The sequence below is a fragment of the Bombina bombina genome, chromosome 9 (assembly GCF_027579735.1).
Source record: "Bombina bombina isolate aBomBom1 chromosome 9, aBomBom1.pri, whole genome shotgun sequence".
NCBI classification, from domain to species: domain Eukaryota; kingdom Metazoa; phylum Chordata; class Amphibia; order Anura; family Bombinatoridae; genus Bombina; species Bombina bombina.
In genome coordinates this window covers 18,434,935-18,462,364 of record NC_069507.1, presented here as the reverse complement: position 1 = coordinate 18,462,364, position 27,430 = coordinate 18,434,935, and the positions used below count along the sequence as shown (strand labels likewise).

Genomic DNA, 27,430 nt, shown 5'->3' with positions numbered 1-27,430 from the left:
GAAGATATCTCAATTAATATCTTTAAAACCGATTGTTCGACACTCTCTAACATGGTGGACAGATCACCATCGTTTAATTCAGGGGGCTTCTTTTGTGCTTCCGACCTGGACTGTAATTTCAACAGATGCAAGTCTCACAGGTTGGGGAGCTGTGTGGGGATCTCTGACGGCACAAGGAGTTTGGGAATCTCAGGAGGTGAGATTACCGATCAATATTTTGGAACTCCGTGCAATTTTCAGAGCTCTTCAGTTTTGGCCTCTTCTGAAGAGAGAATCGTTCATTTGTTTTCAGACAGACAATGTCACAACTGTGGCATACATCAATCATCAAGGAGGGACTCACAGTCCTCTGGCTATGAAAGAAGTATCTCGAATTTTGGTTTGGGCGGAATCCAGCTCCTGTCTAATCTCTGCGGTTCATATCCCAGGTGTAGACAATTGGGAAGCGGATTATCTCAGTCGCCAAACGTTGCATCCGGGCGAATGGTCTCTTCACCCAGAGGTATTTCTCCAGATTGTTCAAATATGGGAACTTCCAGAAATAGATCTGATGGCGTCCCATCTAAACAAGAAACTTCCCAGGTATCTGTCCAGATCCCGGGATCCTCAGGCGGAGGCAGTGGATGCATTATCACTTCCTTGGAAGTATCATCCTGCCTATATCTTTCCGCCTCTAGTTCTTCTTCCAAGAGTAATCTCCAAGATTCTGAAGGAATGCTCGTTTGTTCTGCTGGTAGCTCCGGCATGGCCTCACAGGTTTTGGTATGCGGATCTTGTCCGGATGGCCTCTTGCCAACCGTGGACTCTTCCGTTAAGACCAGACCTTCTGTCACAAGGTCCTTTTTTCCATCAGGATCTGAAATCCTTAAATTTAAAGGTATGGAGATTGAACGCTTGATTCTTGGTCAAAGAGGTTTCTCTGACTCTGTGATTAATACTATGTTACAGGCTCGTAAATCTGTATCTCGAGAGATATATTATAGAGTCTGGAAGACTTATATTTCTTGGTGTCTTTCTCATCATTTTTCCTGGCATTCTTTTAGAATACCGAGAATTTTACAGTTCCTTCAGGATGGTTTAGATAAGGGTTTGTCCGCAAGTTCTTTGAAAGGACAAATCTCTGCTCTTTCTGTTCTTTTTCACAGAAAGATTGCTATTCTTCCTGATATTCATTGTTTTGTACAAGCTTTGGTTCGTATAAAACCTGTCATTAAGTCAATTTCTCCTCCTTGGAGTTTGAATTTGGTTCTGGGAGCTCTTCAAGCTCCTCCGTTTGAACCTATGCATTCATTGGACATTAAATTACTTTCTTGGAAAGTTTTGTTCCTTTTGGCCATCTCTTCTGCCAGAAGAGTTTCTGAATTATCTGCTCTTTCTTGTGAGTCTCCTTTTCTGATTTTTCATCAGGATAAGGCGGTGTTGCGAACTTCTTTTGAATTTTTACCTAAAGTTGTGAATTCCAACAACATTAGTAGAGAAATTGTGGTTCCTTCATTATGTCCTAATCCTAAGAATTCTAAGGAGAAATCGTTGCATTCTTTGGATGTTGTTAGAGCTTTGAAATATTATGTTGAAGCTACGAAATCTTTTCGTAAGACTTCTAGTCTATTTGTTATCTTTTCCGGTTCTAGAAAAGGCCAGAAAGCTTCTGCCATTTCTTTGGCATCTTGGTTGAAATCTTTAATTCATCTTGCCTATGTTGAGTCGGGTAAAACTCCGCCTCAGAGAATTACAGCTCATTCTACTAGGTCAGTTTCTACTTCCTGGGCGTTTAGGAATGAAGCTTCGGTTGACCAGATCTGCAAAGCAGCAACTTGGTCCTCTTTGCATACTTTTACTAAATTCTACCATTTTGATGTATTTTCTTCTTCTGAAGCAGTTTTTGGTAGAAAAGTACTTCATGCAGCGGTTTCAGTTTGAATCTTCTGCTTATGTTTTTCGTTAAACTTTATTTTGGGTGTGGATTATTTTCAGCAGGAATTGGCTGTCTTTATTTTATCCCTCCCTCTCTAGTGACTCTTGTGTGGAAAGATCCACATCTTGGGTAGTCATTATCCCATACGTCACTAGCTCATGGACTCTTGCTAATTACATGAAAGAAAACATAATTTATGTAAGAACTTACCTGATAAATTCATTTCTTTCATATTAGCAAGAGTCCATGAGGCCCGCCCTTTTTTTGTGGTGGTTATGATTTTGTATAAAGCACAATTATTCCAATTCCTTATTTTATATGCTTTCGCACTTTTTTATCACCCCACTTCTTGGCTATTCGTTAAACTGAATTGTGGGTGTGGTGAGGGGTGTATTTATAGGCATTTTGAGGTTTGGGAAACTTTGCCCCTCCTGGTAGGAATGTATATCCCATACGTCACTAGCTCATGGACTCTTGCTAATATGAAAGAAATGAATTTATCAGGTAAGTTCTTACATAAATTATGTTTTTTTAGTCATGTGACTGCTATTGAGAAGCAGTGCACTGATTAAAATAGCCAGTAGGTGGAGCTGTCCACTTGTGTTGCAGCAATATATATATGCAAGCTAAAATTAATCAGTTTAACCAGACCTGAGCTTACGAGCAGCTTGCAAAGGAACAAGATCTTCCTGTCTATAAATCAGTACAGACTGGAATGCATAAAAAGAACTGTTTGCAGAAAAATGCAAGTAAAGTCTGTGTTGTGTGATTATTTTATTAGGCTTATAATGCTGTTTAGCAAATGTTTTTTGTTCATTTAACTTAGTTTAATTATATATTCTGTGTAGTGTGATTATTTTATTAGGTTTGTAATGCTGTTTAGCATTTAAAGTCTTCATTTCAAAGCTTTAAAAATAATGTATTAGGTGTTACTTATGCCAGTTTTGAGAGGGGCCTGGAACCTAACTCCCTCACTTCCCATTGACTTACATTATAAACTGGGTTTCAATTTACAACGGTTTTGATTTACAACCAACACACACACAATATATATATATATATATACAGGTATATATAAATTCATTAAAATTATGGGGGGAGATAAAAAATTTAAATTAAAATCCTCCATGTCTCAAAATTAAATCAATGTAAATATTTGCATAGGAAATTAGCACATATAGGTAAGAGTCCACGCTTGCTTTTCCCCCAGAAATAACTCGTATACAATGTTACCAATGCACAAGAGAATTCTCGGTAAGTTATGCAAATTAGATATGCAAATTCTCAGCTTTTTTGCTTCAAAAATACTGTTTTAACACCGCTATCCTTTCTCTATCATCTCTATCTCTCCTTTTTTTTTTTTTTTGACACTTCCCAGTCTTGAGTACCTAGTAGGTTATTGAAGACAAGAGCAGCTTTTGTGCCCTTAGCGTCTGTCATATCTCAGGTCCTCATTACAGAGAAGCTGAATCTGTTCGAGTTAAGAAGCTCTTCTGTTCAGGTCTAACAGGAAATAAATGTGTCAAACAAAAGGGAAATGTAATAAACTGACCTCTGTGTGCCGCATATTAGCACTTGAACAAGCAGAGGCCGCTAGCAGCAACCAATCAAATCTTAATCGCCTCATCATCCGGCGTCTGTAAAAGTAGTTTTTCTTGGCCCTTTCCTATTATGTCTGCTGGTCGGTCACTCTGTTATTGTGGTTTCCAATGAAATAAGAACTTATGTTCATCTCAAAAAATATTCCAAGAAATTTGCAAAACTCTTGATACAGACATTTTGTTAACAATGGTTGTAGCAGGAAGTTATTGTTGTTGGCTGGTGATGTATTTTACACTTGACCTTGTTAATGCAAAACCACTTGATGTGCTGCTTCCCTCTCATACGTGTGATAAATTCAGTACAACGCACCTAATGAACGGAGTGCAGTCTTTAGGTAACTAAGGGCCACATATTCACTATGTACCCACTAATTCGCTGCTTGACAAATACCTGCATCATGTCTTAACAATGGGCCCACAAACGGCTGAATGCAGTAAAGGGATATGCACGCCAAATTTAAACATTCATAAGCGTACACTTAATTACTTGATATAAAATTTCTGTCTGTCGGTAGAAGGATAGCCTTTAGAAGGCTCAGGAGTGTGCATGGGACTTGAGCAACTGCAACAATATGTGTGACAATTTTATACATATAGTGCACGCTTCTGAGACTACCTCTGTATGCCCTTAAAAAAGGAGCTGCATGATAAGAAGTATTTTTTTTTCTTTTTCCTTTAAACTGTACTTCCGTGATCCTTTGATTCACTTGTACCGAGGAGAGGTGCAGGGTGGCTCAGTACCCTTCCTCTCTCATTTTTGCAGAGTGCACTGGCATAGCTGCACGTTGTCACAAGACCATGTTCCAGCCTGATTCTTTCTATACTGTCATCCTCATTGTAAGGAGTGGGAAAGGGCTTTGTAAGGAGGGGGGCTCTAAGGGGGGGAGGGGCTTTGTAAGGAGGGGGGGAAGGGCTTTGTAAGGAGGGGGGCTCTAAGGGGGGGAAGGGCTCTGAGGGGGAAGGGCTTTGTAAGGAGGGGGGCTCTAAGGGGGAAGAGCTTTGTAAGGAGGGGGGCTCTAAGGGGGGGAGGGGCTCTGAGGGGGAAGAGCTTTGTAAGGAGGGGGGGCTTTAAGGGGGGAGGGGCTTTGTAAGGAGGGGGGAAGGGCTCTGAGGGGGAAGGGCTTTGTAAGGAGAGTGCAGTTTTTTTGTGGCATGATGCAATTGGTACATTTATTCTACACCATCTCTAGTAGTGAAATCATTATTGACTTGAGTTAAATTACTTACTAGGAGGCTAGGGATAAATTTGTGTGCATAGCTGGTAACAAGTGGGCTAAATCACTAGATATAAGGTAGGTATTTGTTGGCGTGATGTGGAATATTCTTCAGTACAGCAAATGCTAAAGCACTGAGCCAGACCCATTAAATCCTGGTATATTTCTAACAAATTGACCATCATAATATAGAAATTAACCCATGCATCACAATAGTTTTCTGCAATTTCAGCTCTTGTTCATCTCTCGTAACTTTACAGGGGATTCATTTTCAAAGCTAAGACACTTACTCCTAGATTAAGAGTTGTGCAGTAACAGGGGCGCGGTGCTAACTTGCAGTTTCGTCTCACCTCTCATTTACCTACAGAGCTGGTATTACCGGTTTTTATTAACCTGGCGTTAACAGGCAAGAAGTGAGCGTAGAGCAAAATTGCGCTCCACACTGCACTCCAATACCAGCGCTGCTTAAGTGAGCGGTGAGCTGGTTATATGTGCTTGTGCACGATTTCCCCATAGACCTCAATTGGGAGAGCCGGCTGAAAAAAAAGTCCAACACCTGCAAAAAAGCAGCGTAAAACTCGGTAACGCAGCCCCATTGATTCCTATGGGGAAACACATTTTATGTTTACACCTAACACCCTTACATGAACCCCGAGTCTAAACACCCCTTATCTTACACTTAATAACCCCTAATCTGCTGCCCCCAACATCGCCGACACCTACATTATATTTATGAACCGCTAATCTCCCTCCCCCAATGTCGCCACAACCTACCTACATTTATTAACCCCTAATCTGCTGCCCCCAACGTCGCCGCCACTATTCTAAATTTATTAACCCCTAAACCTAAGTCTAACCCTAACACCCACTAACTTAAATATAATTTTAAATAAATCTAAATTAAAATTCCTATCATTAACTAACTAAATTATTCCTATTTAAAACTAAATACTTACCTATAAAATAAACCCTAAGCTAGCTACAATATAACTAATAGTTACATTGTATCTAGCTTAGGTTTTATTTTTATTTTACAGGCAAGTTTGTATTTATTTTAACTTGGTACAATAGTTACTAAATAGTTATTAACTATTTTTAATAACTACCTAGCTAAAATAAATACAAAAGTACCTGTAAAATAAAACTTAAGTTACACTAACACCAGACTACAATTAAATAAATTACATAAATTAAATACAATTAGCTAAATTACAAAATCCCCCACTAAATTACAGAAAATAAAAAAACGAATGACAAGATCTTTAAACTAATTACACCTAATCTAATAGCCCTATCAATATAAAAAAGCCCACCCAAAATAATAAAAAAAAAGAGCCCTAAACTACCAATGGGCCTTTTGCGGGACATTGCCCCCAATAAATCTGCTCTTTTTTACCTGTAAAAAAAAAAAAAAAAAATACACACAACCCCCCCCCCAACAGTAAAACCCACCACCCACACAACCAACCCCCCAAATAAAACCCTAACTAAAAAAAACCTAAGCTCCCCATTGCCCTGAAAAGGGCATTTGTATGGGCATTGCCCTTAAAAGGGCATTTAGCTCTATTGCTGCCCAAAGCCCTAACCTCAAAATAAAACCCACCCAATGCACCCTTAAAAAATCCTAACACTAACCCCCGAAGATCCACTTACCGGGAGAAGTCTTCATCCAAGCGGCAAGATGTCCTCAAGGAAGCCAGCAGAAGTGGTTCTCCAGACGAACAGAAGTCTTCACCCAGACGGCATCTTCTATCTTCATCCTTCCGACGCGGACCGGGTCCATCTTCAGGGCATCCGGCGCGGAGCATCCTCTTCCATCGACAGCTACCCGACGAATGAAGGTACCTTTAAATGACGTCATCCAAGATGGCGTCCCTTAGATTCCGATTGGCTGATAGAATTCTATCAGCCAATCAGAATTAAGGTTGAAAAAATCCTATTAGTAGTAGAAAAGTTGTGTGAATGCGCATAAACAGCACGGGGATAAAGGTGAATGGTTTATTTGAGCAAAAAATAGGTTAGTTTAGTATATTTCTTCTAAATAGGATATATTAATTTTAACTATAGTATAGTTCTATATATGCCCAGTTCTTTCAAAATCGTGTTGTACGTTAGATTTCTTGAAATAACGGTCTACTTTTCAGACCGTGTTAGTCTAACCACACTGCCGGGCTGATACACTCTGAAGTGCTTACCTGTTCTGCGGTCGTACCTTACTAGTGCTTAAACTTAGATCAAATAGTACGTAGGACTTTTTAGGTCCAATTATCCATACAAGTTTTTGCTAACAGCAATGCCAATCTGAATTCTTCTTTTTTTTTATTTTTATTCTATAGCACCTTATAATTAAGCTATATAGCATTTACACCTAATAAGCTTAGTCAACATTGATCACTATAGTTAAAATTAATATATCCTATTTAGAAGAAACATACTAAACTAACCTATTTTTTGCTCAAATAAACCATTCACCTTTATCCCCGTGCTGTTTATGCGCATTCACACAACTTTTCTACTACTAATATCTTCTTACACTGTACTTTTTTGGGAACAGGGTAGTGTTTATGCAGGGGTAAGATTTGCGCACCAATAACCTTTCCAAAATTAAATGAAAAAATCCTATTGGCTGATGCAATCAGCCAATAGGATTGAGCTCTCATTCTATTGGCTGTTCCAATCAGCCAATAGAATGTGAGCTCAATCCTATTGGCTGATTGCATCAGCCAATAGGATTTTTTCAACCTTAATTCCGATTGGTTTATAGAATTCTATCAGCCAATCGTAATCTAAGGGACGCCGCTGGAAGAGGATGCTCCGCGCTGGATGTCTTGAAGATGGACCCGCTGCGCGTCGAAAGGATGAAGATAGAAGATGCCGTCTGGGTGAAGACTTCTGCCCGTCTGGAGGACCACTTCTGCAGGCTTCCTTGAGGACATCTTGTCGCTTGGATGAAGACTTCTCCCGGTAAGTGGATCTTCAGGGGTTAGTGTTAAAAAAAATTAAGGGTGTATTGGGTGGGTTTTATTTTGAGGTTAGGGCTTTGGGCAGCAATAGACCTAAATGCCCTTTTAAGGACAATGCCCTTTTCAGGGCAATGGGGAGCTTAGGGTTTTATTTGAAGGGTTGGTTGTGTGGGTGGTGGGTTTTACTGTTGGGGGGTTGTTTGTATTTTTTTTTACAGGTAAAAGAGCTTATTTATTTGAGGCAATGCCCCTCAAAAGGCCCTTTTAAAGGCTATTGATAGGTTAGTTTAGGCTAGGGTTTTTTTTTTATTTTGGGGGGTGCTTTTTTATTTTGATAGGGCTCTTAGATTAGGTGTAATTAGTTTAAAAATCTTGTATTTTTGTTTATTTTCTGTAATTTAGCTAATTGTATTGAATGTATTTAATTGTATTTAATTTAGGTAATTTATTTAATTGTAGTGTTAGTGTAACTTAGGTTAGGTTTTATTTTACAGGTAAATTTGTAATTATTTTAGCTAGGTATTTATTAAATAGTTAATAACTAGTAACTATTCTACCTAGTTAAAATAAATACAAACTTGCCTGTAAAATAAACCCTTGGATAGATACAATGTAACTATTAGTTATATTGTAGCTAGCTTAGGGTTTATTTTATAGGTAAGTATTTAGTTTTAAATAGGAATAATTTAGGTGGTAATAGGAATTTTATTTAGATTTATTTAAATTATATTTAAGTTAGGGTTAGGTTTAGGGGTTAATAAATTTAGAATAGTGGCGGCAACGTTGGGGATGGCAGATTAGGGGTTAATAAATCTAGGTAGGTGGCGGAGATGTTAGGGGTGGCAGATTAGGGGTTAATAAATGTAGGTAGGTGTCGGCAATGTTAGGGGCAGCAGATTAGGGGTTAATAAATATAATGTGGGTGTCGGCGATGTTGGGGCAGCATAAAAAAATAATTTTATTTTAGAGTTTGCGATGCGGGAGGGCCTCGGTTTAGTGGTTATTAGGTAGTTTATGGGTGTTAGTGTACTTTTTAGCACTTTAGTTATGAGTTTTATGCTACAGCTTTGTAACGTAAAACTCATAAATACTGACTTTAAAATGCATTAGGAATCTTGGCGGTAGAGGGTGTACTGCTCACTTTTTGGCCTCCCAGGACAAACTCGTAATACCGCCGCTATAGAAGTCCCATAGAAAAAAGCCTTTACGAAATTTACGTAAGTTAATTTGCGGTAAGGCCAAAAAAGTGTGCGGTACACCTATACCTGCAAGACTCATAATACCAGCGGGGCGTAAAAAAGCAGCGTTAGGACCTGATAGCGCTGCTTTTTTCCCTTCACGCAAAACTCGTAATAGTTAGATCTTTAGAAATGAACTCCATTTACAGACAGCACATGGATTTGCAAAAGCACCTATCAAACCTGAAACAGAATCGTATCGGTTAACAGGTGGCTATGTCTGTTAGCGACAAGATTACTATAGTTTTATTTATTTATATATATATATATGTATGTATGTATGTATGTACACTTTCTGTCCCCTTTTTAATGCTGAGAAATTATGGAAACTGTTTTAAGTCTGTCTCCCAATTTTACACTTCGCTTTAATTTAAAATGTGCCTTGCACGTGCAGATCTTCTTTTTGGCAGAGTTTCAAAAGACCCTTCAAATATCTGATGTATAATCTCACTAAAAAAAATCATCCAGCTTCCACCTGTTACCTCCCAGCTGATCATACTGTTTGCGTTGCAGAAGAGATAACATATGCAGCTGAGATATAACGCTGTATCCGCTCTGTTCTTCACAACAGTGTTATCTTGTGCCGCATTCTACAAATAAGTTAGATTTTTCCTTATAATTTTTGTTAATCAATTCACTTTGTAAATCAGAGTTGCTAAAAAGTTAAGTGCGGAGATTATTCTACGGGTCTAATCGACTCTATAGCACAGTTGTTAATTGAATTAACATATTAATTTTCCTGCTGTTTTATCTCTTTCAGACATGGGAGAATCCAGCTCATATTGACAAGAACACCGGCTTTGGTGGTGATAATGACCCAATTGATGTGTGTGACATAGGAAGCAAGGTACCAGGGTTTTATTTTTCTTGTAAATAACCGTGATATATGTATGTGTGTGTGTGTGTGTATTGTGTATGTATGTATTGTGTGTGTGTGTGTGTGTATGTATTTGTTCTTCACATGCTGGTCTATGGGTACAGTAGTGATAGGTCAGATTTACAATACATGGTTGTGCTATGATAAGCACTTAAAAATTGAGTGACTGTTTCCAGGTGTGTGAGCGCGGAGAGGTCATTCAGGTTAAAGTCCTGGGGACATTGGCCTTGATTGATGAAGGAGAAACAGACTGGAAAATAATCGCAATCAACATTGAAGACCCTGAAGCTTCTCTGTACAACGGTGAGATGTCTAATTAGGTGCACGTCATCGCTACTGCACTGTTGCCAGTGTCATTGATTATTGTCAAGGTGCTAGTGTCATTTAGTATCGCTAAGTTGCTACCGCCCAGGTGCCATTCTTACTTTATTGCACAGGTGCCAGTGTCATTTATTATTGCCCAGTCACTACCGCCCAGGTTCCAGTGTAATTTAATTTTTTCTTTAACAACTTGACCACAATGACCACAGCACTTTTCCATTTTATGTCCTTTTGGGACCAAGGCTATTTTTACATTTTTGCGGTGTTTGTGTTTAGCTGTAATTTTCCTCTTACTCATTTACTGTACCCACACATTATATACCGTTTTTCTCGCCATTAAATGGACTTTCAAAGGATACCATTATTCTCATCATATCTTATAATTTACTATAAATTTTTTTTATAAAATATGAGGAAAAATTGGAAAAAAACACACTTTTCTTTTACAAGATATACCGAGTCCACGGGTTTCATCCTTTACTTGTGGGATATAATCCTCCTGCTAACAGGAAGTGGCAAAGAGCACCACAGCAGAGCTGCTATATAGTTCCTCCCTTAACTCCTCCCCCCAGTCATTCTCTTTGCCTATGCTAGTAATAGGAAGGGTAAAGTGATAGTGGTGATAAAATGATAGTTTTAATTTCTTCAATCAAGAGTTTGTTATTTTTAAATGGTACCGGTGAGTACTATTTCTCTTGGGCAGCATATGGAAGAAGATTTCTGCCTTGAGATTGATGATCATAGCAGTTGTAACTAAGATCCATGTTGGTTCCCACAGTGTGCTGAGGAATGCTAGAGAAATCTTCAGTGTGAGGAACGTTTTTCATGCTACAAGCAGAATTGAGGTATGTTCAGTCAATTATTTCTGAGGAGACTGTGATATATTAGAACTGGCTGACATAGTTCCCATAGAGGGAAGGGGTAAGCAGTAATTCTGTTAAAAGAAAAAGAGGATATTACTGTGATCCTGTGAATTATAATGCATTATGACATGGTGAGACACTGGGGCAGCCTAACGATTTTTATTATCAAGCTAAAAAAAGGGTTTGGCTGGTGTTTTTATTCCTTTATGAGGGTCCACATGGCTAGTACATCACTCCATTAAGTTTTTTTTCTACCACACATGGCTATTTTGAGACCGCTTTACATGCGATTGCTGGACTCTGCTTACATCGTAGTGGATGTGCGGGGCCTATTTTTGCGCCTCAGTTGCGCAGTTTCCTCACAAACAGGCAGCAATTTTCAGCGCCGGTTGGGCCCAAACTCTTCACTGGTGTACCGGATTGGTTTAGAGTTTTTGCTAAGATCCCTGGGGGCAGATCGGCGCCACAGCAGAGCTTTATATCAATAAATAAAGTGTTTAAAGACTTTGTGGTGATTACATAGCCTGTTCAACATGTCTGACATTGAGGAAAGTCAATGCTCTGTGTTCAGAAGCCATTGTGGAACCCCCTCTTACATTGTGTCCTTGTTCTGAAAGGGCCTTACACTGTAAAGAACATATTTTAGGTAATGAAAGTGTGTCTCAGGATGATTCTCAGTCTGAAGAGAATCTGGATATGCCATCTAATTCTCCCCAAGTGTCTCAACCTTTAACGCCCACACAAGCGACGCCAAGTACTTCTAGTGCGTCTAATTATTTTACTTTGCAAGATATGGCTGCAGTTATGTTTACTACCCTTCATAGGTATTATCTAAACTGCCAGTCTTGCAGGGTAAACTCAGTAGGCCAGGTATTGATGTAAATACCGAACCCTCTGAGGCCTTAGTGGCTTTTTCCGATGCACTCTCACAGTGGTCTGATTTTGGGGGTCAGGGATTTTATGTCTGAGGGAGAACTTTTAGAATCAGAAAATGTTTTAACTCAGATTTGGACGTCACGTCCTTTAAATTTAAACTGGAACACCTCCGCCTGTTGCTCATGGAGGTTTTGACGACTCTGGATGATTGTGACCCTATTACAATTTCCCCAGAAAAATTGTGTAAAATGGACAAATTATCTAGGGGTACCTACTTACACTGATGTTTTTTTCCGGTTCCTAAGAGAATTTCGGAAATTGTTAAGAGGGAATGGGATAGATGGGTATACCCTTTTCTCCCCCTCCTAATTTCAAGAAAATGTTTCCTATGTCTAACACCATGAGGGACTCCTGGCAATTGGTCCCTAAGGTGGAGGGAGCTATATCGACTTTAGCTTAACTATACCCATTGAGGACAGTTGTGCTTTTAAAGACCCTATGGATAAAAAATTAGAGGGTCTTTTAAAGAAACTATTTGTTCATCAGGGTTTTCTCTTACAGCCTATAGCCTGCATGGTTCCAGTAACTACTGCAGCCAGCTGCCTTTTGGTTTGACGCCCTGGAAGAGTCTCTGAAGGTTGAGACACCTTTAGAGGACATTTTAGACAGCTCTTAAATTAGCCAATTCTTTTATGACTGATGCTGCTTTTCAAATTGCAAATTAGCAGCGGAAAACGCAGGCTTTGCCATTGTAGCGCGCAGAGCGTTATGGCTAAAGTCGTGGTCGGCTGACGTATCGTCTAAATCTAAGCTTTTATCTTTTCCCTTCAAGGGTAAGACCCTATTCGGGCCTGAGCTGAAGGAAATAATCTGACATTACTGGAGGTAAGGGTCACACCCTACCTCAGGACAAGTCCCTCAGGATGAGGAGTAAATAAAATAATTTTCGTTCCTTTGAAATTTTGAAGGAGTATCCTCTGCTTCCTCTTCCTCCACTAAGCAGGAAGGGAACTTTGCTCAATCCAAGTCGGTCTGGAGACCTAACCAGGCCTGGAATAAGGGTAAACAAGCCAAAAAAGCCCACTGCTGCTACCAAGGCAGCATGAAGGGGCAGTCCCCGATCCGGGACCGGATCTAGTAGAGGACAGACTCTCTCTTTCTTTGCTCAGGCTTGGGCAAGGGATGTACAGGATCCCTGGGCATTGGAAATTGTGACCCAGGGGTACCAGTTGGAATTCAAGGATTTCCTCCCAAGGGGGAGATTTTATCTTTCATGGTTGTCTGTAGACCAGACAAAAAGAGAGGCGTTCTTACGCTGGTAAAAGACCTCTACACCATGGGTGTAATTTGCCCAGTTCCAGATTTGGACCAGGGGCAGGGGTTCTATTCAAATCTATTCGTGGTTCCCAAAAATGAGGGAACTTTCAGACCGATTTTAGATCTCAAAAGTCTAAACAAGTTTCTCAGAGTCCCATCGTTCAAGATGGAGACCATTCATACAATTTTGCCAATGATACAGGTGGGTCAATACATGACCACGGTGGACCTGAAGGATGCGTACCTTTCACATTCCTATCCACTAGGATCATCATCAATTCCTGCGATTTGCATTTCAGGACAAACATTATCAGTTTGTGGCCCTTCCCTTCGGGTTGGCCACGGCTCCCAGGATCTTCACAAAGGTTCTAGGGTCTCTTCTAGCGGTTCTCAGGCCGTGAGGCATAGCGGTGGCGCCCTATCTGGACGATATCTTGATCCAGGCGTCAACTTATCATCTGTCAAAATCTCACACAGGCATCGTGTTGTCATTTCTAAGAACTCACGGTTGAAAGTGAATGTAGAAAAGAGTTCACTAGTTCCACAGACAAGAGTTCCATTCCTGGGAACTCTGATAGACTCGGTAAACATGAAAATATTTCTGACAGAGGTCAGAAAATCAAAGATTCTAAATTCTTGTCGGGTTCTGCAGTCCATTCATCGGCCATCAGTGGCTCAGTGTATGGAAGTCATCGGACTAATGGTAGCAGCAATGGATATCATCCCGTTTGCTCACTTTCATCTCAGACCACTACAACTGTGCATGCTCAGTTAGTGGAATAGGGATTATGCGAATTTATCTCCTCGGATAAATCTGGACCAAGAGACCAGAGACTCTCTTCGGTGGTGGTTGTCACAGGACCATCTGTCCCAAGGGATGTGGTTCCGCAGGCCATCTTGGGTAATAGTAATGACGGACGCCAGCTTCCTGGGCTGGGGTGCAGTCTGGAATTCCCTGAAGGCTCAGGGTGTGTGGACTCAGGTGGAGTCTCAATTGCCAATCAATTTTCTGGAACTGAGAACGATATTCAACGCGCTGCTGGCGTGGCCTCAGTTGGCTTCGGCCAAATTCATAAGATTCCAGTCGGAAATTATCACGACAGTGGCATATATCAATCATCAGGGGGAACAAGGAGTTCTCTAGCGATGATAGAAGTATAAAAGATAATCCGATGGGCGGAGGCTCACTCTTGCCATCTGTCTGCGATCTATATCCCAGGAGTAGAGAACTGGGAAGCGGATTTTCTAAGTCGTCAGACTTTTTATCCGGGGGAGTGGGAACTCCATCCAGAGGTGTTTGCAACCTTGATTCATCAATGGGGCACACCGGAATTGGATCTGATGGCATCTCGACAGAATGCCAAACTTCCACGTTACGGGTCCAGGTCAAGGGATCCCCAGGCTGTACTGATAGATGCTCTAGCAGTACCTTGGTCGTTCAACCTGGCTTATGTGTTTCCACCTTTTTTTTTTTTCTCTCCTTCCTCGTGTGATTGCCTGAATCAAACAGGAGAGGGCTTCAGTAATTCTAATAGCGCCTGCGTGGCCACGCAGGACCTGGTATGCAGATCTAGTGGACATGTCGTCTCTGCCAACGTGGAGACTTCCATTGAGAAAGGACCTTCTTATTCAAGGTCCGTTCCAACATCCAAATCTAACTTCTCTGCAGCTGACTGCTTGGAGATTGAACGCTTGATTTTATCTAAGCAGGGTTTCTCTGAGCCGGTCATGGATACCCTGATTCAGGCTCGCAAGCCGGTCACTGGAAAAATTTACCATAAGATATGGAGTAAATATCTTTATTGGGTGAATCCAAGAGTTACTCATGGAGTAAGATTAGGATTCCTAGGATTTTGTCTTTTCTCCGTTAAGGATGGGAGAAGGGATTATCAGCTAGTTCCTTGAAGGGATAAATTTCTGCTTGGTCAATTTTGCTTCACAAGCGTCTGGAAGATGTCCCAGACGTTCAGGCATTTTGTCAGGCTTTAATCAGAATCCAGCCTGTGTTAAACCGATTGCTCCGCCATGGAGCTTGAATTTAGTTCTTAATGTTTATCAAGGGGTTCCGTTTGAACCCATGCATTCCATAGATATTAAGCTGTTATCTTTTTAGTAGCTATCTCTTCTGCCTGAAGAGTTTTCTGAGCTTTCTGCATTGCAATGTGATTCCCCTTATCCTATATTCCATCCTGATAAGGTGTTTTTGCGTACTAAACCTGGATTTCTTCCTAAGGTTGTTTCAAATAAGAATATTAATCAGGAAATTGTGGTTCCTTCCTTGTGTCCTAATCCTTCCTCTAAGAAGGAACGTCTGTTACATAACTTGGGACGTGGTTCGTTTTTTAAATTTTTTATTTACAAGCGACCAAGGATTTCCTTCAAACATCTTCTGTTTGTTGTTTATTTCGGGAAATGTAGGGGTCAAAAAGCTACGGCTACCTCTCTCTCTTTTTGGCTGAAAAGCATCATCCACCTGGCATATGAGACTGCTGGACAGCAGCCTCCTGAAAAGATTACGGCTCATTCCACTAGAGCTGGGGTTTCCACATGGGCTTTTAAAAACGATGCTTCTGTTACACAGATTTGTAAGGTTGTGACTTGGTCCTCCCTTCATACTTTTTCCAAATTTTCCAAATTTGATACTTTTGCTTCTTCTGAGGCTATTTTTGGGAGAAAGGTGCTTCAAGCAGTGGTGCCTTCCGTTTAGGTTCCTGTCTTGTCCCTCCCTTTCATCAGGGTCCTAAAGCTTTGGTATTGGTATCCCACAAGTAAAGGATGAAACCCGTGGACTCGGTATATCTTGTAAAAGAAAAGTAAATTTATGCTTACCTGATAAATTTTAATTTCTTTTACGATTTGACAAGTCCACGGCCCACCCTGTCATTTTGGGACAGGATTTATTTTTTATAAACTTCAGTCACCTCTGCACCTTGTTAGTTTTTTTTTCCCTTTCTCTTCCTATACCTTCGGTCGAATGACTGGGGGGAGGAGTTAAGGGAGGAACTATATAGCAGCTCTGCTGTGGTGCTCTTTGCCACTTCGTGTTAGCAGGAGGATTATATCCCACAAGTAAAGGATGAAACCCGTGGACTCGGTATATCGTAAAAGAAATTAATTTATCAGGTAAGCATAAATTTCCTTTTTCTATTTTTGACCTCCAAAATCTGTTACACATCTAATACCACCAAAAACACTCATGCTAAATAGTTTCTAAATTTTGTCCTGAGTTTAGAAATACCCAATGTTTACATGTTCTTTGATTTTTTTTGCAAGTTATAGGGCAATAAGTACAAGTAGCACTTTGCTATTTCCAAACCACTTTTTTTCAAATTTAGCACTAGTTATATTGGAACACTAATATCTTTCAGGAATCCCTGAATATCCATTGACATGTATATATTTTTTTTTTTTAGAAGACATCCCAAAGTATTGATCTAGGCCCATTTTGATATATTTCATGCCACCATTTCAATTTGCAATCAAATTTAAAAAATTGTTCACTATTTCACAAATTTTTTCACAAACTTTAGGTTTCTAACTGAAATTATTTACAAACAACTTATGCAATTATGGCATTAATTGTTGTAAATGCTTCTCTGGGATCCCCATTGTTCATAAATAGCAGACATATATGGCTTTGGCTTTGATTTTTGGTAATTAGAAGGATGCTAAATGCCACTGCGCACCACACGTGTATTATGCCCAGCAGTGAAGGGGTTAATTAGGGAGCTTCTAGGGTTAGTTTTAGCTGTAGTGTAGTAGAGAACCCCAAGTATTGATCTAGGCCCATTTTGGTATATTTCATGCCACCATTTCACCGCCAAATGCGATCAAATGAAAAAAAACGTAATTTTTTTTTTTACAATTTTAGGTTTCTCACTGAAATTATTTACAAACAGCTTGTGCAATTATGGCACAAATGGTTGTAAATGCTTCTCTGGGATCCCCTTTGTTCAGAAATAGCAGACATATATGGCTTTGGCGTCGCTTTTTGGTAATTAGGCCGCTAAATGCTGCTGTGCATCACACGTGTATTCATACGTGTATTATGGCTAGCAGTGAAGGGGTTAATTAGGTAGTTTGTAGGGAGCTTGCAGGTTTAATTTTAGCTTTAGTGTAGAGATCAGCCTCCCACCTGACACATCACACCCCCTGATCCCTCCCAAACGGCTCCCTTCCCTCCCCCACCCCACATTTGTCCCCGCCATCTTAAATACTGGCGGAAAGTCTGCCAGTACTAAAATAGAAAGGTATCTTTGATTTTTTTTATTATATTTACATATGCTGCTGTGTAGGACCCCCCAAAACAGCTCTCTAACCCTTCAACTCTGCCTTATTGGGGGCCATCTCGGGTACTGGCAGCTCTCTGCCAGTACCCAGTTTGCAAAACAAATATGTTTTTTTTTTTTATATATATTTTTCCTGTTTTCTGTAGTGTAGCTTCCCCCCACAGACCAACCCCCACCCCCTAACTGATGTATTTTTAAACATTTATATTCCCCACTTTTACCTACTTTTTACTATAAAATTTTCTGGAGTGTAGCGGTTCCCACCCGCTCCCTCCCCGTGCACGTGCGCGCCCGCTCCTGGTCATCCCCGCCCACCTCCACATCACCAGGGCCATCGATGGCCGCCACCCACCTCCCACACCGGCTCACACCCACCAACGAAGAAAGAGACCGATGTCCGGTGCAGAGAGAGCCACTCTGGCTTAAAAAGGTTATTGCAGGATGCCTTGATATCGAGGCATCACTGCAATAACCGGAAAGCAGCAGGAAGCAAGCAGGATCGCTTCCAGCTGCTTTCCACACCGAGGATGTGCAGTGTACGTCCTTGGTCGTTAACTGACTTTTTTTTGTACCCTGCACGTCCTTGGTCGTTAAGGGGTTAATGATTCAGAGCAGCAATTTTAAGCAACTTTCTAATTTACTCCTATTATCAATTTTTCTTTGTTCTCTTGCTATCTTTATTTGAAAAAGAAGGCATCTAAGCTTAGGAACTAGACAATTTTTGGTTCAAATAAAGATATTAAGAGAATGAAGAAAATTTGATAATACGAGTAAATTAGAAAGCTGCTTTATCCGAATCACAAAAGAAAAAATTTGCGTTCGGTGTCCCTTTTAAGAACCAACGCTATACCCTGTACTGCTCTTATGTCCTGGGCTCTTTCTGTGGCGATCTCCAAGACTGGGGAAGTGCAGAAGCTCACCAATGCGCAGAGTCACTCTGTGTCCCTCTCTGCACCGGGTTGTGGGGGAGTCAGGGGAGACGAGCGGGCGGGACCACTACACTGCAGAAAATAGGTTTTCATGGAATGAGGGAGGGATCTGCTACTAAATGATCGCTTGGAGGTGGGGAGGCCACTACCCTAAATCATTTTTTATTATTATATATCTTTTTTTTTTTTTTTTTTTTTTTTTTTTAAATAAATAAAATGTGTTAAAAATAGACAATGGGTACCTGCAGACAGCTGCCAGAACCTCAAATGGCAGACACTAGTTAGAGGGGGGGAGGGATTAGCGAGGTTGGAAGATAATGGGAAATCCTACACTGCACAGAGAGAAAAATGAAATAAAAAAATAAGAAATTGCCCTAAATCTTAATGTTGGCAGATTGTCTGCCAGTACCTAAGATGGTGGTGATCAGTGTGGGGGAAGGAAGAGAACTGTTTGGGAGAGATCAGGTAGGGGTCAGGGTGGGAGGGTAATCCCTATACTACAGCTAAACTTAACCTTACTAGCTACCTGATTAACCCCTTCACTGCTGGGAATTTCAGAAGTATGGTGCACAGCTGCAATTTACCAAAAACCGATGGCAAAGCCATGCATGTCTGCTATTTCAGAACAAAGGGGATCCCAGAGAAGCTTTTACAACCATTTGTGTTATGACTGCACAAGTGGTATGTAAATAATTTCAGTGAAAACAAGTTTGACAAAAGGTTAACATTTTATTTTTATATGATCACATTTATCAGCCGAAACTGTTGCATGAAATATTAAAATAGTCCTAGATCAATACCTTTTTGGTTTTCTACTAAAAATATTTTTTGTTAGGTAAATGGGGAATAAAAAAACAAGGTTTTATTTTTGTTTAAATTGAGTAATGCCCAAAAGGCCAGAACATTTTTAGCATTTTTGCCAAGTTTTTCTCTGAAATTCCCTGTCCTTAAAGGTTAAAGGGACGTTATATTATAAAAATGACTTGCTCTGGTTCCCTTTGTAGTATTAAATACAGGGTCGGTTGTGCTAAAAGAATTAGGCATTTGTGCAATGTAGTGGCCTTTTAAATGATTTTAAACCATTTTATTTTGTAAACCGATATTTTGCAGTGATTCTTATGATGCATTAATAGAAAATTTTTTATTATTTAAAAGATAGATAATACCCTTTTTATTTTTTTTACTCTCTCTGTGTAGTTCTGCTGCTTTCTAATTTCATTCTTACAGCACTTAACCAGCCCATATAGGAACAGATTAATAAGCTGTTTATGTTGTTTATTTAAAGCAAAGGAAAACGTGTGCTGGGGGTGGTTTCATTGGTGTGATTTTTATGTGGATATTAATTAGGCATATTTATCACATTTGCTTGTGGGAGCGTCCGCAGTTACTGGGTACAAGCAAAACCATAATTCTTTCGGGATGCCCCTCACTGATCACAATGTTTTTCATGTTCAGCAGTTTATAGAATGTGATTTCTTTTGTTCCTCTCTTAGACATTGAAGATGTGAGGAGGCTGAAACCTAATTATCTGGAGAACACAGTTGACTGGTTTAGACGGTACAAGGTGCCCGATGGGAAACCAGAAAACCAGTTCGCTTTTGATGCAGAATTTAAAAATAAGGTAACGGAAGTTTGTTTAATTCTCCCGAATGAAGCAACGATAAGAGGGGCTTGGGGGCAATAAGCAGCTACTTATTAAACATCTTACATGTGCCTGTGATGCATAAATAGAGATGAGATCCTCAGGCCTATTCTTTCTGATGTAGCAAATGAATAAAACATGTTGCTGTCGTATGAAGTTCTAACACCAACTGGTTCATTCTCATGCGTGAAATAAATCAGTGTGCCCTGGGGGTGTTTACTTGCCCTGATGTACTTTGTGTTTTTTGTGCCTGCCAGGACTTTGCCATACAAATAATAAAATGCACTTATGATCACTGGGAGGCGCTGGTGAAAAAGACGGAAGGAGGAGAAATAAACTGGTTAGTGTATATTATATAAATGTATGTGATATAAACGTATAAACTGTGCACTGCATAAGCAGACATATAGCTTTATGGCAAGAGCATAAGCGTCACATGGGTTACCCTGCGCACTTGTAATTCTGTGCTTGTACAGCTGTGTGGTTATGGATGTTAGCATTACAATAGCGACGTTCCAGTTACCGCCTGTGCCAGGTAAGTAACATTTTGACTCTGGCTTTAGTGTCCAATGTATGCATCTCTGCTGTTATATAAATGTCTGTACACTGAACGGACAACCAAGGCCAGATATAAGTCGTATGATTTAATGGCGTACAAGATAGTGGGTGCAGCACACAGTCCCACTCTTTGAATTGACAAATAATTTCATGATTCAGGAGTGGTTCAGCAGAAATGATTGCACTTATACTAGAGAGATTAGCAGTACATGTTAAAGGTATAAAAATTCTATCTTAAAATCTATTTAGTAACTATGGAAGCTTTACCTGTTGTGTGAAGGCTTCTTGCCACGCTGTGGTCTGGGGTAAACCTCAGTGCATATGCAAACACAAGTAATATCTCCTGCTAGACTGATGTGAAGGAAAAGATCACTGTAAGACGGTACCTGTACTGACCCCCTCCTGAGTCTGTTTCTAAACTAGAATGAGATGCTCGTTTCTCTGTCTCTCCCTGATCTGGTGACTTTCCAGGCAGACCTAAACCATTAGAATTCAATAGGTCACAATATGAAGTTTGTGATCTGTATTTACCACAGGAGATCAAATAGTCTGACCTTTTCTAACCTTTTAAATAACACGTGTCTATGGCGGGTAGCATGTGTGCCAGCTGAACTATTGACATTAACTTAAGAGTATTCTATGTTACTTGGCACCTTCAGGCGGCTGAAAGAATCCTTTATAGAAGTGAGTGTTTAGGTTTTTAATATGTTCCCCCACTACCAAGGCTATTTCTTGTTAACTTGCTGTTGGCTGTGTAGAGAAAATGACCTGTGACTCCCATTATAGGCGACCTGCAAGTGTTCTGTGACAATAAGGTTTTTGTTTTTAACCAGAGGCCTTGTGTGTAGTAATGCTGAGCAAATCTGTTGTGGGACGTTTGTTCTGTTTCCTTCGGCCTATGATGTAATTTCACAATTTATAAAATTAGAGTTTTCTGTATCTGCTTAATTTATATAAAGAAAAAGAGGAGAAAAGATGATACGTTCCTTAAAACAAAGTAAGGGATTCAAGCGCTCTTAGGAAATATTTAGCAAAAATTTACTTATAATCTATCCCAAAAATACATTACTATGGTGCAGGAGACAGATTTCACATACAAAATGTTTTCAAAAAGTTAAAAGGTTAAAATCGCTGAATAAAGCATAGGAATGCTATAGGTAAAAAGGCAGCCAAGAGCATATTCTAATATGTGCACATATCTCTATTTGTAGTAAAGCAAATAGCTCGCATTTTCTACCCATGACAGAAAACGGCAACACCCAGCTGACATTTCACCCCAACTAATAAGAAGGGTATATGTCCAAGGGGGGATATGTAAATAGGGATCTATGCTGATTCCAAGGGGGTATAGCTATGTTATACATAAGCAATTAGTAAGAGTGTGCTGCTGTGAGCATCAATACTGACAACAATATATGGTAATGCCAAGCTGTGAAAAGCTATGAGTAAATACAAGGATGTATCCAGCAATTGAAAGCATAGAACAAGAATTCTGCATGAGGGTTAGGAGCAGATCCCACAAACATAGACCTTGTTCCGTCCAACTCCTCCCACGCTATAGTAAGTAATGCCCAGCCTGCTCCTGCAGCGCTAAAGTGGGATTCTCCCAATCATCCAGCAATAATAATGTAATTCACAACTTCTTAGTCATGTGGCATTTCCAACATGGCCATTCCTCTCCAGTATTAGCATTGCCACCAAATCTTCTCTCCCTTTTAGGCACAGCAGACATGCAGCTGCACAAGAGTTCACAGGCATTTCTGGCTATAGCATATAGCTGACAGCTGACGTGCGTTTCACCCCCCCAGGCACTGATCACATGGGGCTTCTTTATCAGCTGTTGCTATTTCTTTCTGCTGTAACATGTACGGTACTCTAAAAAATATATTTTCTCCCCAGCACTAATACCACAGTCCTTGAGAGTCCTTTTGTCTGCAAGCAGGAAGAAGCAAAAGCAATTGTCGAAGCCGTGAGTATAGATGTGTACCCAACATTGCTATCAGTTGAGGCCAGATACCTAGCAACTTCTGCTTGAGCACTACTTAAGCACAAGTTATTATAAATTATGCCTGAGCGTTACTTGAAGAATAGTTAGAATTTGTATGCTTGAGTGCTACTGGAGGATATTTTGTAGCAATAATTATAATAGCATGTATGCTTGAGCGCTACTGGAGGATAGTTATAATAACGTGTGTGCTCGAGCGCTACTGGGATAATTATATCATGTGTGCTTGAGCGCTACTGGGGATAATTATATCACGTGTGTGCTTGAGCCCTACTGGGGATAATTATATCACGTGTGTGTTTGAGCCCTACTGGGGATAATTATAACAACGTGTGTGCTTGAGCCCTACTGGGGATAATTATAACGTGTGCTTGAGCGCCACTGGGGATAATTATAATGTGGGTGCTTGAGCGCCACTGGGGATAATTATCATAATGTGTGTGCTAAGCACTACTGAGGATGATTATAATGTGTGTGTGCTTGAGCGCTACTAGGAATAATTATAATAACGTGTGTGCTTGAGCGCCACTGGGGATAATTATAATAACGTGTGTGCTTGAGCCCTACTGGGGATAATTATAATAACGTGTGTTTGAACCCTACTGGGGATAATTATAATAACGTGTGTGCTTGAGCCCTACTGGGGTTAATTATAATAACGTGTGTGCTTGAGCCCTACTGGGGATAATTATAATAATGTGTGTGCTTGAGCACTACTGAGGATGATTATAATAACGTGTGTGCTTGAGCCTTACTGGGGATAATTATAATAACCTGTGTGCTTGAGCCCTACTGGGGATAATTATAATAACCTGTGTGCTTGAGCCCTACTGGGGATAATTATAATAACGTGTGTGCTTGAGCCCTACTGGGGATAATTATAATAACGTGTGTGCTTGAGCCCTACTGGGGATAATTATAATAATGTGTGTGCTTGAGCCCTACTGGGGATAATTATAATAACGTGTGTGCTTGAGCCCTACTGGGGATAATTATAATAACCTGTGTGCTTGAGCCCTACTGGGGATAATTATAATAATGTGTGTGCTTGAGCCCTACTGGGGATAATTATAATAATGTGTGTGCTTGAGCCCTACTGGGGATAATTATAATAACGTGTGTGCTTGAGCGCTTCTGGGGATAATTATAATAACGTGTGTGCTTGAGGAATAGTTTATAGGATCGCACAACTCCCAAAACTATAAACTAACAGTCCCTTGTGTTTTCTATGCAGAAGTGCCCAGCCCTGTAGAGAAATAAATGTACACAATAAAATATATTTGTAAATGTGAGAATGTATTTTAAAGGGAGTTTCATCAAACCCAGTAAATATAGATTCATGTTTTGATTGATTATAAACCATTATATATTCAGCCATTGATTTATAATAAAATGCTTCCCTTTATTCTAGTACAGCCTCTATAAAGACATTGTGCAACAAGAAATTCAGTTCTAACTCTAAATAACTTGTGTTTGTGTTTTCCTTTCACATTTAAAAGCACTCGGGAATCAGGCACTGTCCCTTGTTAGCTGCATTAATGCAAAGCTCCGTACTAAACCGTTACTTGCTAATGACCCTGCACATAAGGATTGTATTTCTATAATGTTTACTTTTTAATCGATGACCTTTTGTGTATTTCAGACACCGCCATGTGGTCCTGCAAACACCATCCCAGAAGAAGGTAAATCTGATGCTTTGTACCGGGACCACTTGATTTCATTCTGAGGAAGCTGAACATAAACTGTTTTGATATTTGACGTCTGTATTAGATTTCATATTTAAAGGGACACTAAACCCTAATTTTATTTCATGCTTCAGATACAGCATTAATTTTAAGCAATTTTCTAATTTACTCCTATTATCTTTCTTTGTTCGTTCTCTTGCTATCTTTATTTAAAAAGCAGGAACGTAAAGCTTAAAGTGAAGGTCAATTTTCATGTGAAAGTGCCCGGTTTTTAAAAAAACTTACCTTGTTCTTCGGAAACGCCGGATCGCCGATCTGAAAAGATGCCCTGCCTGCTACTTCCTGCTCTACTTACCCAGCAATGAAGTCACCGGCTTCCTCCAGTCATGGCGTTGCCTCAGGCAATGATTACCCCGGGGGGGAAGCCGTGATTGGAGGATGCCGGAATCGTCATTGTTGACGTATGAAGAGGCTTGCGAGGGGCTGGTGAAGCTCTGGAGCGGCTTCAAGAAGAAAAGGGAAGTATAATAGAATGGCTGAAATTTTAATGAATGAAAGTGCCCCTGATTTTAATAGTTTTTTTTTAAAAAAACGGGCACTTTCACATGAAAATTGACCTTCACTTTAAGAGCCGGCCCATTTTTGGTTCGGAACCTGGGTTACGATTGCTTGTTGGTTGGCTGATTGTAGTCACTAATAAGCAAGCGCTATCCATGGTGCTGAACCTAAAATGGTCCGGCTCCTAAGCTTTACATTCCTGCTTTTTAAATAAAGATAGCAAGCGAACAAAGAGCATTTGATAATTGGAGTAAATTAGAAAGTTGCTTAAAATTGCTGCTCTATCTGAATCATGAAAGGAAAAAATAGGGTTTAGTGTTCCTTTAACCTCTTGGCTGTCAGACGGCTCAAGCAAGCTGCATTGTAGTGGGTTGCAGCTCTTTCTAATAGCGAACGGATTAATATTACACCTTATGTAGATGGCAGGTCTGTTTCCTCTTTAAGCTGAGGGGTCAGCTTTCACATTAACCTTTTCATGTTGCTTGAGCTGACTGTGAGTGTGGGGTGGCACGGGGTAGGGTGGGCGTGCAGTGCCTGGCACGGGGTAGGGTGGGCGTGCAGTGCCTGGCACGGGGTAGGGTGGGCGTGCAGTGCCTGGCACGGGGTAGGGTGGGCGTGCAGTGCGTGGCACGGAGTGGGGACGGTGTACAATGAGGGGCAGTGGTGCTCTGTTACTCCTGTTTGTTTTTTCGTTGACAATATTAAAGCCTTTGGATAATTTTTTAGTTTCTGAACATCTAGAGCACTGGTTTTCAAACCTGTCCTTAGGCCTCCCCAACAGGCCAGGTTTTCAGGATCACCTTAAATGAGAGAAGGTGAAATAACAGTTTACTAATCTGCTGATCTAGTTCAGATATCCTCTAAATGTGACCTGTTAGGGACACCAGAGGACAGGTTTGAAAACCGCTGATGTGAAAGAAGCATTTACTCTGCATACTGAGTGTGACACATTCTCTTTTCCCTCCCCCTGTTGTCATTTCATTTGCAGTGGACAAGTGGTACTATTACCAGAAGAACTAATTTCTGCCATCTACCAAGTAGACGAGATCTGTATCCAGAGCCGTTATAACCATCGCACACAGCACCTCATGGGTTAAAGATTAGACCTCCGTAAACTGCTTCTAGCTGGATCCTAAATATTTATGTAACAGAAATGTCTCCTTGTGTTACAGCTGCATTTGTTAATGTGGTCTGCAGGTTTTCCAATCTCTGTAGGTAAATTTACATTGGAAGGAAATAAAGCTACTTTTGTTGATAACCCGGCCTGAATTTTTATATTGCTACACATTGACACGATAATATATTTATATGCCTCTATTTTATGCAAGCACAGTTACCAAAAATGTCTCTGAACACCGTACCCAGCGCCACGTTCGTGTCAGTAAGGCTCTGTAGCATAAACCTATGGCAGCTGCATGCTTGGTTTTCCGCTCACTTGTGTTCTCTACGTATTTTAATGTATTTATTTTTTCCCAAACAAGCTTTATGGAAGTAAGGTGCAGAGAATGTAGAAAAATACTAATCAAATATCATTACAATATTAAATAAAGAACCATAAAATAACATTATTCCCAAGAAATACAGAGGTTTTGCAAGAAGGTCTCCATTATTCCTTACACCTTATTCCTTATGTGAATCTAAACAATCCTTATTTTGATGTTGTTAGGGTAGGGGTTAGTGAAGTGGAGAGAGAGGGAATAAGTCGTGAAGGAATAGGGTCAAGTGGGCAGGTTGTGAGATGAGCCGAGGATAGGAGAGCAGAGACTTCTTCCTCTGTTACAGGAGGGAAATAGCATAGATTTTTGTTAATAGAAGGGGTGGGTAGGATCGCGGGGTGCGAGGTGCAGATCTCTTTTCTAATGGTGTCAATTTTATTTTTGAAGTGATCAGCAATAATTTGAGCAGTGAGGTTGGTAGTGGGCGGGGGGCAGGCGGACGTAGAAGAGAGTTAAAGGTTGAGAACAGTTTTCTGGGGTTGGATGCGTGAGATGACACAAAGGAGGAGAAATAGACTTGTTTTGCCAGGCTGAGCACAGAGTTGTAGGACTTAAAGGGAGAGTTTACACCAGAATTATTATTGTTTTAAAAGATAGATAATCCCTTGTTTACCCATTCCCTAGTTTTGCACAACCAACACAGTTTTTACTTCTGTGATTATCTTGTATCTAAGCCTCTGCAGACTGCCCCTTTATTTGTTCTTTTGACAGACTTGCAGTTTAGCCAATCAGTGATGGCTCCCAGGTAACTTCAAGTGCACGAGCACAGTGTTATCTATATGAAAAACATGAATTAACACCCTCTAGTGGTGAAAAACCTGTTAAAATGCATTCTTAAGAGGCGACCTTCAAGGTCTAAGAAATTAGCATATGAACCTCCTAGGTTAAGCTTTCAACTAAGAATACCAAGAGAACAAAGAAAAATTGGTGATAAAAGTAAATTGGAAAATTGTTTAAAATTACATGCCCTATCTGAATCATGAAAGTTTTTTTGGACTAGACTGTCCCTTTAATGGTGAATTTATAATGTTGGAAATCGGCAAAGGTGCGTGATTTCCTCCACTGCCGTTCAGCAGCCCGTGA

General features: G+C 40.3%; 1 protein-coding gene across 2 annotated transcripts in view; it reads left to right on the top strand.

Annotated features, from left to right (window-relative positions):
- Positions 1-26,109, top strand: part of PPA1 (inorganic pyrophosphatase 1) — a 90,210-nt gene extending 64,101 nt beyond the window's left edge. For both annotated transcript variants that reach the window (XM_053691934.1, XM_053691935.1), the window contains 7 exons: positions 9,692-9,778; positions 9,985-10,111; positions 19,897-20,024; positions 20,303-20,385; positions 22,503-22,572; positions 24,251-24,290; positions 25,840-26,109. In XM_053691934.1, coding sequence (XP_053547909.1) covers positions 9,692-9,778; positions 9,985-10,111; positions 19,897-20,024; positions 20,303-20,385; positions 22,503-22,572; positions 24,251-24,290; positions 25,840-25,871 — 567 coding nt within the window. In that variant the 3' untranslated portion in view covers positions 25,872-26,109. The remainder of the gene's footprint in view (positions 1-9,691; positions 9,779-9,984; positions 10,112-19,896; positions 20,025-20,302; positions 20,386-22,502; positions 22,573-24,250; positions 24,291-25,839) is intronic.
- Positions 26,110-27,430: the final 1,321 nt, after the last annotated feature.